Source organism: Oncorhynchus gorbuscha, linkage group LG14, assembly GCF_021184085.1.
Source record: "Oncorhynchus gorbuscha isolate QuinsamMale2020 ecotype Even-year linkage group LG14, OgorEven_v1.0, whole genome shotgun sequence".
Lineage (NCBI taxonomy): Eukaryota > Metazoa > Chordata > Actinopteri > Salmoniformes > Salmonidae > Oncorhynchus > Oncorhynchus gorbuscha.
In genome coordinates this window covers 13,738,581-13,753,985 of record NC_060186.1, presented here as the reverse complement: position 1 = coordinate 13,753,985, position 15,405 = coordinate 13,738,581, and the positions used below count along the sequence as shown (strand labels likewise).

General features: G+C 46.3%; 1 protein-coding gene across 1 annotated transcript in view; it reads right to left on the bottom strand.

Annotated features, from left to right (window-relative positions):
* nrip2 (nuclear receptor interacting protein 2) overlaps positions 1 to 15,405 on the bottom strand; it is a 32,409-nt gene that overhangs the window by 4,114 nt on the left and 12,890 nt on the right. The window contains exons 3-4 of the mRNA XM_046297113.1: positions 1,504 to 1,586; positions 1,132 to 1,247 (exon numbers count right to left, since the gene is read on the bottom strand). Of these exons, the coding sequence (XP_046153069.1) occupies positions 1,132 to 1,247; positions 1,504 to 1,586 (199 nt within the window). The remainder of the gene's footprint in view (positions 1 to 1,131; positions 1,248 to 1,503; positions 1,587 to 15,405) is intronic.

Here is a 15,405-nt window from a genome sequence, read left to right as displayed (position 1 = left end):
AAGAGAGAGATAGAGGAGAGAGAAAGAGAGATATAGAGGAGGGAGAAGGAGAGACAAAGAGAGACAAAGAGAGGAAGAGAGAGATAAAGAGGAGAGAGAAGGAGAGACAAAGAGAGATAAAGAGGAGAGAGAAAGAGAGACAAAGAGAGAGAGGAGGGAGAAAGAGAGGAAGAGAGAGAGAGGAGGGAGAAAGAGAGGAGAGAGAAGGAGAGACAAAGAGAGGAAGAGAGAGATAAAGAGGAGAGAGAATGGGAGATAAAGAGGAAGAGAGAGATAAAGAGGAGAGAGAGAGCTGACTGATTAATTAACACTGTATAAATGAGCTCAAAACTAACAGGAATCATCAGCACTTCTCAATTCTCCCATCTGCGTCGTGTACTTGTGTGTGTGTGTGTGCATATTTGTGTGTGTGCGCGTGCATGCTCTGTCTGTTTGTTCAACCATTAAGATATTAATCTCTCCCTGCTTGCTCAGTGTTATTTGTCTTTGTGATTTGACCCTGGCTGCTGAATAGGAAAGGTCAGGAGCACATGCTGCACACTGAGTACACACTCACACTCTCTCACAGACGCACACGCTGTCACACACATTGGCTGCCAAGTGCATCTCCAACACCTTTTAAGACAGCTGACTCTTTAGAGCAAAGCATTCAGGAATAACACAGCCAGTAAGCAAATCTATTACCGTCTGTTAATGATCAGTACCCAGATGCAACACAGTGTTGGGTCTAGGCACTGATTCGTTGGGGGGGGTTTTACCAGGGGGTTTTGTATTGACATTGGTAAAGGGAAGTAATCTTGATGGTGTGGAAAATGGCTTGTGGTCATTGTGAGATGGCACCCAGACGGTTTGTATTGATCACTGTCAGGAACATTACTGTTTAACCCCAGCGATTTATGTAATCAAGTGTACTTGTCCAATCCATAGTATTATTCAATTGAATTTTGTTTGTCACAGTCTGTATGTTTACGCAGAAAGAAAAACAAAAGTGTTTCATTGACACTATCATAACACCTGTATTCCTACCCTGTATGAGTGGACTCTCTCTTGCTTCATTGACAGTCAATACAACTGGCTGCAATGCTGCTTTAAATTTTTATGTGATGTAATATGTGGTCTCCCCTTCCTTACCGGTGACGTGGGCAGAGCACTGGACACTCTGTCTGCCCAGCTGCAGCTGCAGGCCCCTCACAGAGCCCTGGCCCTCTGTCTGCTCACAGGGTGGACCTTCCTGGGTGGGATCCAATCTGGCAACACACAACACGGCCATGGTAGAGGTTATTAGGACGCTACTCTGTTCTGTCTCTCACAGGCCAGTTTGTTGATGCTGATGCAGTCTGATGTTGGTTGTGGTTGTGTGAGTGCCTGTGGAACTCAAATGTGTGTGTTGGCACTCTGTACTTCGGTGCTGGTTGGCAAACCTGGACCCAGGAGTGTTATGTGATGGGTGTGGTAGAGGTCGAAGGAGAAAGAGAGATAGCGAGGGAGAATAAGGCCTCTCACCCAAGCCTCCTGCAGCAGGAGCTGGAGATGCGGTTGTGTTGACTCCCGGTGTTGATGGAAGCCTTCACCTCAGTGTCGCAGCACTGTGGAAACACAACAGAACAACTACAGTGTTAACTGACAGTGTACGTGTATAGTCAACACACTTATACTCCCACAAAGGAGAGAACATCAGACAGGAACACGTTTATTTGTCCTGCGGCTTTAGTGAAATAGATCTGTTTGATTACAAAAGGCTTTTCATCAAATGGGTCCCAACAGCTCTGCTACGCCTGCCAAGTGCCTGCCTGTAAAACTGCCAAACTACGATATAAAGTCTGAATTAAAGGCTTACCGACTCTATAGAGTTTTGGTCATATTTGTGCTAGTAGTCCATTATTAAGTCACATTTCCCAACCAATTACAAGTAGTGTTTAAGACTAGGTGTTTTCTAGGTTTGGCATAGTTGTTTATATGCAATCACATTTGTATTGATCCTCTGTCTGAGTCAGAGACTATTAGACCATGAAGCCTGTGCTGATGATGCAGGACTATTCTGCCTCATGGTTAGAGATAATACCAAACCAACCATGACTGTTTTAGAAAAAAACACCTATGAAATTAGTCTCACTCCAGTGGATGTGTTGACTATTAGTTCAACCATTAGAGCACGTGACTGTGCTTATTTTCTGAAAAAGATGATGATCCCATGTTATCTGAGGCCTCTCCATGCTTTTATCATCTTGAATGCATTACTAGACAGTGGAATATTAACGCAATCAGCAGAGCCTGCGGAATATTCTTCAAATAGTGTTCGTCCAAAACCATTATGCTCAAGGGCAACATCTTCTGTACAAGAGCAACATGACGTTGTCTTCTGAGCCAGAACCATAGAACAGTAAACAACACTGAAGTGAGGATCAGCAGTGCTGTCTTCTCCTGGGTACCTAAAGCATCCTATCTGTCTCACTTCCTGTCATCCAGCCTGTGTGTGTGTGTGTGTGTGTGTGTGTGTGTGTGTGTGTGTGTGTGTGTGTGTGTGTGTGTGTGTGTGTGTGTGTGTGTGTGTGTGTGTGTGTGTGTGTGTGTGTGTGTGTGTGTTCAGCCAGGGTGGTGGTCCTTTATCCTCCTCCACATCTCCCAGTGGTTCTGCCGTAGGGCACTTCATGTCACAATGCAGTGATTCACGGTAAAGGGGAAGCAGACATTGCAGCAGATTCTAATGACTGCAGGTAGCCTAGTGGTTAAGAGCAATGGGCCAGTAACAGAAAGAGAGCTGGTTCGAATCCCCGAGCCGATTAGGTGACAAATCTGTCGATGTGTCCTTGAGCAAGGTACTTAAACCTAATTTCTCCTGTAAGTTTCTCTGGATGAGAGTGTCTGCTAAATGACTCAAATATAAATGTAAAATGTTCTATAATGAAGTTTCTGTTGTAAATCAACATGACAAATCACACTTCTTTGAGTGGAAGGGAGAACAGGCAATGCTGGTGAAAACACGCAACTATGGAGGGAGGATTTAAAACATGTTCACACTTCACAGCATATGGTGGATCTGTGTGAGTGAGAACGGAACAAGATGTCACACCCGCCCCCTCTCGATGGAGAGGGAAAGACACCGAGTGGACACATAATGATATGCTTCCCTGAACACGAGTTAACACAACCCAGTGACATAACCTCTGTGTCCTTGCTAGGTCAGCAGTACTACCTTGTGGTTTCTGAGCCAGTGTCCCTCATCTCAAGCCTTCTCTAACATCCACCATGTTTTGAATGAATGGTTCGATAGGTGGATGGATGAATAAAGGGTGGATAAATGAATCATAGATGTATGGATGGATAAAACATCCTGAGAAAGCATATTTTCACTTTGTATCACACATACATCGACTTGGCTCTAGGGCATTTTTACCCCCTAGATTAAAGCCCACTAGGACATCAAATCCCGTTGCTGTGGCTGGGTGTAAAAATGTAGTCCCCGACACACAATATAGTTGAGCTTCCCCCCCTTAATCCCTGCAGGCTTCTCACGGCCAGGCTTCTCAGAAGGCCTGCAAACGTGTGCTTTTGTCTCTGTCTGAGTGGTGAAAAATTCCTCTCTTTCTGTGATGTTTAAAAATGGCTCCGGAATTAATGGGTAACTATGGAGCTTTTAAACAAACAAGATCAAAGATATGCTGATCCCCATGGAATGTTCCCAGGCGAACCACTCACTTCAGACACATACACAGTAGCTGTGCTCGAATACTCATACTAACTGCACTAACCATACTACTTGTGACGTAAATTGAGTATATAGTACGCTTATTGGTAATAGTATGGATATAGTTAGTATGCCAAAAGTTCCCGGTTGTCGTACTACATTCGCCAAAATACGAAATGTAAACTGGGTAGTTTGAGCCCCGAATTCTGATTGGCTGAAAGCCATTGTACATCAGACCGTATACCACAGGTATGACAAAACATTTAGTTTTACTGCTTTAATTACATTGGTAACCAGTTTATAAAAGCAATAAGGCACCTCAGGGGTTTGTGATATATGGCCAATATACCACAGCTTTGGGCTGTGTCCAGGTGTAACAGTTGTTAAAGTACTATGTGAATTTCACCAGGTGCATATATTAATATGTCGTGTTGATTGGTTATGCATGCCTGCATCCTGGGAGAGGGGGAGTGTGTACTTACGTTTTGCCCTGCGTGCTCGTGCTCAAATCATGTTGATGCACTAAGAGAGGTAGGCACGCTTTTTCTGTCTTCAGAAAAGTTTGATTCTTTTAAGTACAAAGTCATACACACAGTGTTTTGTTCATGAATAATGATGTATATTTAGAGGTTACTCATAAGTGGATGGTATTGTTAAGATGCACTTGTAATTGTACTTTTTAGGATGATTTCAACATTCTGAATTCAACATGTGTTTAATAGCTAGCTAAGGTATTAGCAGGCTATTGTATGTGTGAACGATGGCTAGCTCCTCGAATGATCCTAGTCCCCCCTATTGTGAATCTGTTGTAGAAAGAGGCGACGATTCTCAGAACACATGTGCTCTACAAATGTTTAATTTCCTTTTAGATGCGGATGCAGGATGCAGAGAGTGAGTTCTGCTTGATTAAATCTACCTGATCTCCAAAGTCCACGTCTATAGTCTCAATCAACCACACACAACGCAGAGTTACAGCGGGGCAGTATAGCACCGGCTTCACAGGCACTCCGCATTGTGTCGTGCGTAAGAACAGCCCTAAGCAGTGGCATATTGGCCATATACCACACCCCCTCGGGCCTTATTGCTTAAGTATTTACCTTATTCATGAACCCGGAAAGAAAACGATGTCCAAACGTTCTGTTTTGTGGAGTACTTCCGATGTGATGTTCTTGCCTTTGTGCGAAGGTTAGCTAGCTAGCTCAAAATGTTGTGGGATCAAACCAAAACAAACCTTTCAAAGCCAAATCAAATGGAAAAGTCTGTGCCACATCCGCGGATTATTCAAGAGTGGGAGGACCATATGAAAAAATGGCCGAATATCGCCTCCGAAGACATCTTCAGTTATTTTGTCTCGTCTCTCGGTGTGGATGGGTCAGAGGTGAGGAGCTATTATTCACTGTCTTGAGGATGACAACCTGCTGTTCCTCAAAGCAGATGTCCAGCCCAGCCAGAGCAAAACACACCATCATTCTGCCTGGATTCTTATATTCATCTGTTGGTACGGTGGAGAGCTCCAAAAAAAAAAAAAGCCAGCTACCTCGCTGGCTTTTTGTTTATCATAACCCTTTCTTTGACTGATACGTTTGACGTTAGCTAGTTACTAACTAATTGTGATGATACCATATCACTGACCAGAACGTTAACTAGTACAACATGCATACACACTTGTTGGTTTCAATGGCTTGTGTCAGTATATCAGTTGAATCTCGATAGGCAATGAGGTAGGTACAGAATCACAGTGAGTTTTACAATCAAATAGGAAATTACCAGCATAACCTAAACCTACCAGTTAAAAGGAGACTGGGTAAACTAGTCAGCTGTGAACACCATGTAAACTAGTGTTCTGTACTGTAATTGACTATTCTAACAGTGGTGTTTTGTTGAAGGTGCAGAATGCTGTGTATGTGTAACAGTATAAATTTAGACCGTCCCCTCGCCCATACCCGGGCGCGAACCAGGGACCCTCTGCACACATTAACAACATTCACCCACGAATCATCGTACACCCATCGCTCCACAAAAGCCGCGGCCCTTGCAGGGCAAGGGGAACTACTACTTCAAGGTCTCAGAGCAAGTGACGTCACCGATTGAAAATCTATTTAGCGCGCACCGCTAACCAAGCTAGCCGTTTCACATCCGTTACATATGGAAGATTGACAGGGGTGTCCTGTACAGATGAGCAATGCCAGTGGCACTCTGGGGACGCAGCAGAATTTAGCTCCAAAAAGGTTGAGCGAGATCTGTTTCAAACGTCACAAACCAAGTTCTCTGACATCACCCCAGCCGCTTCTCCATCTCTCCCTCCAACTCCTGCGTACCATTCCAAAATTTTTATTAAGTGCGTTGTGGAAGGGGCCAATGTTCCAGTGGGGTGCCATCTGCATCAAAGCTAAACTCAACAGTCGTCAGGTTCCAGCAGCCACATATGGCAAGGAGAACGAGCAGGTGGCCTACACATGGATGGAGAGCTGTGGGTTTAGTCTGGAGAGTAGAGGCACAGTAGTGAGTGTCAAAGAGCCATGTCGTTCTCCAAGCCCAGATGGAGTGTTAAACTCTCAGGATGGTAAGTTGGTGGTTGAAGATTTCCCTCTAGTGGTGTGGGGGCTGTGCTTTGGCAAAGTGGGTGGGGTTATATCCTTCCTGTTTGGCCCTGTCCGGGGGTGTCCTCGGATGGGGCCACAGTGTCTCCTGACCCCTCCTGTCTCAGCCTCCAGTATTTATGCTGCAGTAGTTTATGTGTCGGGGGGCTAGGGTCAGTTTGTTTATCTGGAGTACTTCTCCTGTCCTATTCGGTGTCCTGTGTAAATCTAAGTGTGCGTTCTCTAATTCTCTCCTTCTCTCTTTCTTTCTCTCTCTCGGAGGACCTGAGCCCTAGAACCATGCCCCAGGACTACCTGACATGATGACTCCTTGCTGTCCCCAGTCCACCTGGCCATGCTGCTGCTCCAGTTTCAACTGGCCTGGGCCCTAGGACCATGTCCCAGGACTACCTGACATGAGGACTCCTTGCTGTCCCCAGTCCACCTGGCCATGCTCCTGCTCCAGTTTCAACTGTTCTGCCTTACTATTATTCAACCATGCTGGTCATTTATGAACATTTGAACATCTTGGCCACGTTCTGTTATAATCTCCACCTGGCACAGCCAGAAGAGGACTGGCCACCCCACATATGCTCTCTCTAATTCTCTCTTTCTTTCTCTCTCTCGGAGGACCTGAGCCCTAGGACCGTGCCCCAGGACTACCTGACATGATGGCTCCTTGCTGTCCCCAGTCCATCTGACTGTGCTGCTGCTCCAGTTTCAACTGTTCTGCCTTATTATTATTTGACCATGCTGGTCATTTATGAACATTTGAACATCTTGGTCATGTTCTGTTATAATCTCTACCCGGCACAGCCAGAAGAGGACTGGCCACCCCACATAGCCCGGTTCCTCTCTAGGTTTCTTCCTAGGTTTTGGCCTTTCTAGGGAGTTTTTCCTAGCCACCGTGCTTTTACACCTGCATTGTTTGCTGTTTGGGGTTTTAGGCTGGGTTTCTGTACAGCACTTTGAGATATCAGCTGATGTACGAAGGGCTATATAAATAAATTTGATTTGATTTGATTTGATATTCGAAATCAAATGTCCTCTTCTGATTTAAAAAGTGTGAGTCTCTGACTGAACTGTTGTCTGGCAAACTCACCGATGTGAAGCTGGTGGATGGGGTTCCTCAGCGGCAACCTAATGCAGCCTGTGGGTACAAATGCAGGTGCAAATGGTTCATGAATGGAGAGATGTGTTAACAGTTGATGTTATTCTTCAATAACACAGACCCCAAAGCAAATCAGTGGGAGAAAAATATATTTATTCAAAGAGAACAAATCATTGTTGTTATGCATGAAAGTAGGTGGCAGATGTTTATTCTTCCCTGTCCTCAATGTTTCTCCTCTGAACAAAGAGACAGGATGTAGTTTATAACCCAACCCTAGTCGGTGGTTGACCAATTAGAATTCCTTGCAATAAAACTGGGCCAATGGCCAAATAACAAATATCCTGTTTCAGGCTCAACGTATAGACAATACGGACCAATGAGAACTTGTCACATGGAGCTATGAGACACGGACTGAAATTCCTTCCGTGTCCCTGACCCATTAATCTTCAGTTCCCCATTACAGAAAAACAACTATTTCCATTGATAATGAATTCCCTCTTGACCTTAAGTCCTCTGAGTTGTGTATTTATCTTTGAATATTCGTACAGATGCAAACTGCTTGTCTGGGCTCCATCCGAGCAGGTTGTTATTGATGTGCCTTTTGATGTGAAGTTCTGTGCTGATCTTATCCCTAAACTGAAGGGGTTCTATTTCACAACATGCTGCCAAGGATAGTAGATGACTTCCAGTCAGGCAGACTAACTATGTGCTCGAAATATGTTCATCTATGTGTTATCTAGGGGCCTTATACTTATAAAAAATAGTACATATATTGTAAAGCTCTGTCAGCTCTACCTTATTATTGAAGCATAACTCTAGATTGGTGCGTTTTTGTCTGTCACAGTTCTCCTTCAAATGCACATTTACCTGATTATATTTGCAAAATTCTTGTTTTTTTTACATCTTGCCTTGTACAGCTCCCTTCATACATGTTTATCTAATGCCTACGGATAATGATTTATGAATGTTTTTATTGTGCCTTGTTATAGCTCTCTTTTCATATGGCACTTCATGAACTTATCTCAGCATACCATAACTCATCTTGCACTTGGCAAATGAGGGTGTTAATAAAAACGACTATGAAATTCAACTTCGTTGACATTTTCTTTGATACTTAACAGAAATGAAGGACGGGAGGCATGTCTAAAGGTTTCAAATGTGTTTTCAGTTTGATTCTGGGTTTGGATTTCAAGAGCACAAATTAAGAATACTGTGCAAAGCTAACATCAAGGCAAAGGGTGGCTGCTTTGAAGAATCTAAAATACCAAATATATTTTGAATTGTTCAATAGTTTTTTGTTTACTACAAGATTCCATATGTGCTATTTCATCATTTTGATGTCTTCACTATTATTCTACAATGTAGAAAATAGTACAAATAAAGAAAGACCCTTGAATGAGTAGATGTGTCCAAACTTTTGACTGGTTCTGTATTTACACCCCTTGATTGAAGTCCACCTGTGGACATTTCAATTGTTTGTACATGATATATAAATAAAACACACCTGTTGTCATGTTTGTCATTTATTATCATGTCTTGTCCCTGTGCTCCCCATGCTATTCGTTTCCCTCTGCTGGTCTTTTGGTTCTTTCCCTCCTTCTATCCCTCTCTCTCCCCCTCCCTCTCTCACTCTCTCGCTCTCTCTTCTCTCTATCGTTCCGTTCCTGCTCCCAGCTGTTCCTATTCCCCTAATCATCATTTAGTCTTCCCACACCTGTTCCCGATCCTTTCCCTGATTAGAGTCCCTATTTATTCCTTTGTGATCCGTTCCTGTCCCGTCGGTTCCTTGTATTGTATTCACCATGCTGTGATTGCGTTTCGCCATGTCCTGTCGTGTTTTTGCCGTGATTGTGTATCGCCCTGTCCTGTCGTGTTTTTTGCCTTCATCAGATGCTGCGTGTGAGCAGGTGTCTCTGTCGACTACGGCCTGCGCCTACCCGGCGACCTGCAGTCTGTGGCCGCTTCTCCAGTTGTTTCCCTCTACAAGTCTAGAGGATTTCTGTTATTCGGTTTTGGACTTAAATAAACTCTGTTTCTGTTAAGTCGCTTTTGGTCCTCTTTCACCTGCATGACAGAAGGAACCGACCAAGGAATGGACCCAGCGACTTCAGACGCTCGTTACACTGCCGTCGAGATCCAAGGAGCCATGCTCGGCAGACACGAGCAGGAATTGTCCGCTGCTCGCCATGCCGTGGAGAACCTGGCCGCTCAGGTTTCCGACCTCTCTGGACAGTTCCAGAGTCTACGTCTCGTGCCACCTGTTACTTCCTGGCCTGCCGAGCCTCCAGAACCTAGGGTTAATAACCCACCTTGCTGCCTCTAGTGAGTGGAACGAGCCGGCGCTGCTCGCTCGTTTTCTGGAGGGACTCCACGCAGTGGTTAAGGATGAGATTCTCTCCCGGGAGGTTCCTTCAGATGTGGACTCTTTGATTGCTCTCGCCATCCGCATAGAACGACGGGTAGATCTTCGTCACCGGGCTCGTGGAAGAGAGCTCGCATCAACGGTGTTTCCCTGCTCCGCATCGCAACCATCTTCCTCCTCTGGCTTTGAGACTGAGCCCATGCAGCTGGGAGGGATTCGCATCTCGAATAAGGAGAGGGAACGGAGGATCACCAACCGCCTGTGCCTCTATTGCGGAGTTGCTGGACATTTTGTTAATTCATGTCCAGTAAGAGGCCAGAGCCCATCAGTAAGCGGAGGGCTACTGGTGAGCGCTACTACTCAGGTCCCTTCATCTAGATCTTGTACTACTATGTCGGTCCATCTACGCTGGACCGGTTCGGGTGCTACATGCAGTGCTTTGATTGACTCTGGGGCTGAGGGTTGTTTCATGGACGAAGCATGGGCTCGGAAACATAACATTCCTTTCAGACCGTTAGACAGGCCTACGCCCATGTTTGCCTTAGATGGTAGTCATCTTCCCAGTATCAAATTTGAGACACTACCTTTAACTCTCACAGTATCTGGTAACCACAGTGAGACTATTTCTTTTTGATTTTCCGTTCACCGTTTACACCTGTTGTTTTGGGTCATCCCTGGCTTGTATGTCATAATCCTTCTATTAATTGGTCTAGTAATTCTATCCTATCCTGGAACGTTTCTTGTCATGTGAAGTGTTTAATGTCTGCCATCCCTCCCATTTCTTCTGTCCCTACTTCTCAGGAGGAACCTGGCGATTTGACAGGAGTGCCGGAGGAATATCATGATCTGCGCACGGTCTTCAGTCGGTCCCGAGCCAACTCCCTTCCTCCTCACCGGTCGTATGATTGTAGTATTGATCTCCTTCCGGGGACCACTCCTCCTCGAGGTAGACTATACTCTCTGTCGGCCCCCGAACGTAAGGCTCTCGAGGATTATTTGTCTGTGTCTCTTGACGCCGGTACCATAGTGCCTTCTTCTTCTCCGGCCGGGGCGGGGTTCTTTTTGTTAAAAGAAGGACGGTACTCTGCGCCCCTGCGTGGATTATCGAGGGCTGAATGACATAACGGTTAAGAATCGTTATCCGCTTCCCCTTATGTCATCAGCCTTCGAGATTCTGCAGGGAGCCAGGTGCTTTACTAAGTTGGACCTTCGTAACGCTTACCATCTCGTGCGCATCAGAGAGGGGGACGAGTGGAAAACGGCGTTTAACACTCCGTTAGGGCATTTTGAGTACCGGGTTCTGCCGTTCGGTCTCGCCAATGCGCCAGCTGTTTTTCAGGCATTAGTTAATGATGTTCTGAGAGACATGCTGAACATTTTTGTTTTTGTCTATCTTGACGATATCCTGATTTTTTCTCCGTCACTCGAGATTCATGTTCAGCACGTTCGACGTGTTCTACAGCGCCTTTTAGAGAATTGTCTCTACGTAAAGGCTGAGAAGTGCTCTTTTCATGTCTCCTCCGTTACTTTTCTCGGTTCCGTTATTTCCGCTGAAGGCATTCAGATGGATTCCGCTAAGGTCCAAGCTGTCAGTGATTGGCCCGTTCCAAGGTCACGTGTCGAGTTGCAGCGCTTTTTAGGTTTCGCTAATTTCTATCGGCGTTTCATTCGTAATTTCGGTCAAGTTGCTGCCCCTCTCACAGCTCTTACTTCTGTCAAGACGTGTTTTAAGTGGTCCGGTTCCGCCCAGGGAGCTTTTGATCTTCTAAAAGAACGTTTTACGTCCGCTCCTATCCTCGTTACTCCTGACGTCACTAGACAATTCATTGTCGAGGTTGACGCTTCAGAGGTAGGCGTGGGAGCCATCCTATCCCAGCGCTTCCAGTCTGACGATAAGGTTCATCCTTGCGCTTATTTTTCTCATCGCCTGTCGCCATCTGAGCGCAACTATGATGTGGGTAACCGTGAACTGCTCGCCATCCGCTTAGCCCTAGGCGAATGGCGACAGTGGTTGGAGGGGGCGACCGTTCCTTTTGTCGTTTGGACAGACCATAAGAACCTTGAGTACATCCGTTCTGCCAAACGACTTAATGCCCGTCAAGCTCGTTGGGCGTTGTTTTTCGCTCGTTTCGAGTTTGTGATTTCTTACCGTCCGGGTAGCAAGAACACCAAGCCTGATGCCTTATCCCGTCTGTTTAGTTCTTCTGTGGCTTCTACTGATCCCGAGGGGATTCTTCCTTATGGGCGTGTTGTCGGGTTAACAGTCTGGGGAATTGAAAGACAGGTTAAGCAAGCACTCACGCACACTGCGTCGCCGCGCGCTTGTCCTAGTAACCTCCTTTTCGTTCCTGTTTCCACTCGTCTGGCTGTTCTTCAGTGGGCTCACTCTGCCAAGTTAGCTGGTCATCCCGGTGTTCGAGGCACTCTTGCGTCTATTCGCCAGCGCTTTTGGGGGCCGACTCAGGAGCGTGACACGCGCCGTTTCGTGGCTGCTTGTTCGGACTGCGCGCAGACTAAGTCGGGTAACTCTCCTCCTGCCGGTCGTCTCAGACCGCTCCCCATTCCTTCTCGACCATGGTCTCACATTGCCTTAGACTTCATTACCGGTCTGCCTTTGTCTGCGGGGAAGACTGTGATTCTGACGGTTGTCGATAGGTTCTCTAAGGCGGCACATTTCATTCCCCTCGCTAAACTTCCTTCCGCTAAGGAGACGGCACAAATCATTATTGAGAATGTATTCAGAATTCATGGCCTCCCGTTAGACGCCGTTTCAGACAGAGGCCCGCAATTCACGTCACAGTTTTGGAGGGAGTTCTGTCGTTTGATTGGTGCGTCCGTCAGTCTCTCTTCCGGGTTTCATCCCCAGTCTAACGGTCAAGCAGAGAGGGCCAATCAGACGATTGGTCGCATACTACGCAGCCTTTCTTTCAGAAACCCTGCGTCTTGGGCAGAACAGCTCCCCTGGGCAGAATACGCTCACAATTCGCTTCCTTCGTCTGCTACCGGGTTATCTCCGTTTCAGAGTAGTCTGGGTTACCAGCCTCCTCTGTTCTCATCCCAGCTTGCCGAGTCCAGCGTTCCCTCCGCTCAAGCGTTTGTCCAACGTTGTGAGCGCACCTGGAGGAGGGTGAGGTCTGCACTTTGCCGTTACAGGACACAGACGGTGAGAGCCGCCAATAAACGCAGGATTAAGAGTCCAAGGTATTGTTGCGGCCAGAGAGTGTGGCTTTCCACTCGCAACCTTCCTCTTACGACAGCTTCTCGTAAGTTGACTCCGCGGTTCATTGGTCCGTTCCGTGTCTCCCAGGTCGTCAATCCTGTCGCTGTGCGACTGCTTCTTCCGCGACATCTTCGTCGCGTCCATCCTGTCTTCCATGTCTCCTGTGTTAAGCCCTTTCTTCGCACCCCGTTCGTCTTCCCTCCCCCTCCCGTCCTTGTCGAGAGCGCACCTATTTACAGGGTACATAAGATTATGGACATGCGTTCTCGGGGACGGGGTCACCAATACCTAGTGGATTGGGAGGGTTACGGTCCTGAGGAGAGGAGTTGGGTTCCGTCTCGGGACGTGCTGGACCGTTCACTCATCGATGATTTCCTCCGTTGCCGCCAGGATTCCTCCTCGAGTGCGCCAGGAGGCGCTCGGTGAGTGGGGGTACTGTCATGTTTGTCATTTATTATCATGTCTTGTCCCTGTGCTCCCCATGCTATTCGTTTCCCTCTGCTGGTCTTTTGGTTCTTTCCCTCCTTCTATCCCTCTCTCTCCCCCTCCCTCTCTCACTCTCTCGCTCTCTCTTCTCTCTATCGTTCCGTTCCTGCTCCCAGCTGTTCCTATTCCCCTAATCATCATTTAGTCTTCCCACACCTGTTCCCGATCCTTTCCCCTGATTAGAGTCCCTATTTATTCCTTTGTGATCCGTTCCTGTCCCGTCGGTTCCTTGTATTGTATTCACCATGCTGTGATTGCGTTTCGCCATGTCCTGTCGTGTTTTTGCCGTGATTGTGTATCGCCCTGTCCTGTCGTGTTTTTTGCCTTCATCAGATGCTGCGTGTGAGCAGGTGTCTCTGTCGACTACGGCCTGCGCCTACCCGAAGCGACCTGCAGTCTGTGGCCGCTTCTCCAGTTGTTTCCCCTCTACAAGTCTAGAGGATTTCTGTTATTCGGTTTTGGACTTAAATAAACTCTGTTTCTGTTAAGTCGCTTTTGGGTCCTCTTTCACCTGCATGACACCTGTCTATGTACAGTAAGGTCCCACAGTTGACAGTGCATGTTAGAGCATAAACTATAACATGAAGTGTGTAAATCTCTGTGATATAAATGTGACGAGGCATATATCTGTGCAAAGGTATAAAGTGTTGAAAGTTTCCAAGAGCACAGTGGTCACCAGCATTGGGAAACTGAAAAAATATGGAACTACCCAGACTCTGACTAGAGCTGGTTGTCTGACCAACCTGAGCAACCGGGCAAGAGGTGACCAAGGTGACCAAGAACCACAAGGTGACCAAGAACCACTCTGACAGAATTATAGAGTTCCTTGGCTGAGAAGGGATAACCTGCCAGAAGGACAATTGTCACTACAGAACTTCACCAGTCTAGTCTTTATGGGAGAGTGGCTAAACGGAAGCAACTCTGAAGAAAAAAGCACAAGACAGCAGGCAAATCCTTGATGAGAACCTGCTTCAGAGTGCAAATGACCTTAGACTGGGGCTAAGATTTATGTTCCAACAGGACAATGACCCCAAGCATATAGCCAAAGCAATGATGGGCTGGCTTCAGAACAAGAATGTTCAAGTCCTTGAGTGGCCCAGCCAAAGCCCAGACTTGAATCCCTTTGAAAATCTGTGAAAAGACTTGAAGATTGCTGTTCACCGCCGCTCCCCATCTAACTTAACAGACCTTGTGAAAATCTGCAAGGAAGAATGGGAGACAATCCCCAAATCCAGGTGTGTAAAGCTGATACAGATATACCCAAGACGACTCAAAGCTGTAATCGCCGCCTAAGGTGCTTTTACAAAGTGTTAACTCTGTTGTGAATACCTATGAAAATGAGATATTTCTGTATTTGATTTTAAATACATTTGCAAACATAAAAATAAATAACTTTGTCATTATGGGGTATTGCGTGTAGATGGGTGAGATTTTGTATTGTCAATCAATCAATTGTATTTATAAATTACTTCTTACATCAGCAGATCTCACAGAGCGCTGTACAGAAACCCAGCCTAAAACCACAAACAGCAAGTAATGCAGGTGTAGAAGCACAGTGGCTAGGAAAAACTCCCTAGAAAGGCCAGAACCTAGGAAGAAACCTAGAGAGGAACCAGGCTATGAGGGGAGGCCAGTCCTCTTCTGGCTGTGCCGGGTTGTAGTCAAAGTTATTGTAGTTAATCCATTTTGAATTCGGGCTGTAACAACAAAATGTGGAATAGGTCAAGGTGTATGATCCCTTCTGAAGGCCCTGTACGTGTATGAGTTCATCAACAAAGCTCCATCTATTCCAAACCACATTGATTTGTTGGAACCTTGAATGCTCTCACAGGTCTGATTCAGGCAGGTGTGATTCAGAAAGCCAGTCAGTTAAATGCTGCTAGGTAACACTGGGGACATTGGAAATACACTGGGTACATTGGAAATACACACCACACTGCCTTGCATGACAACGGTCAGAAA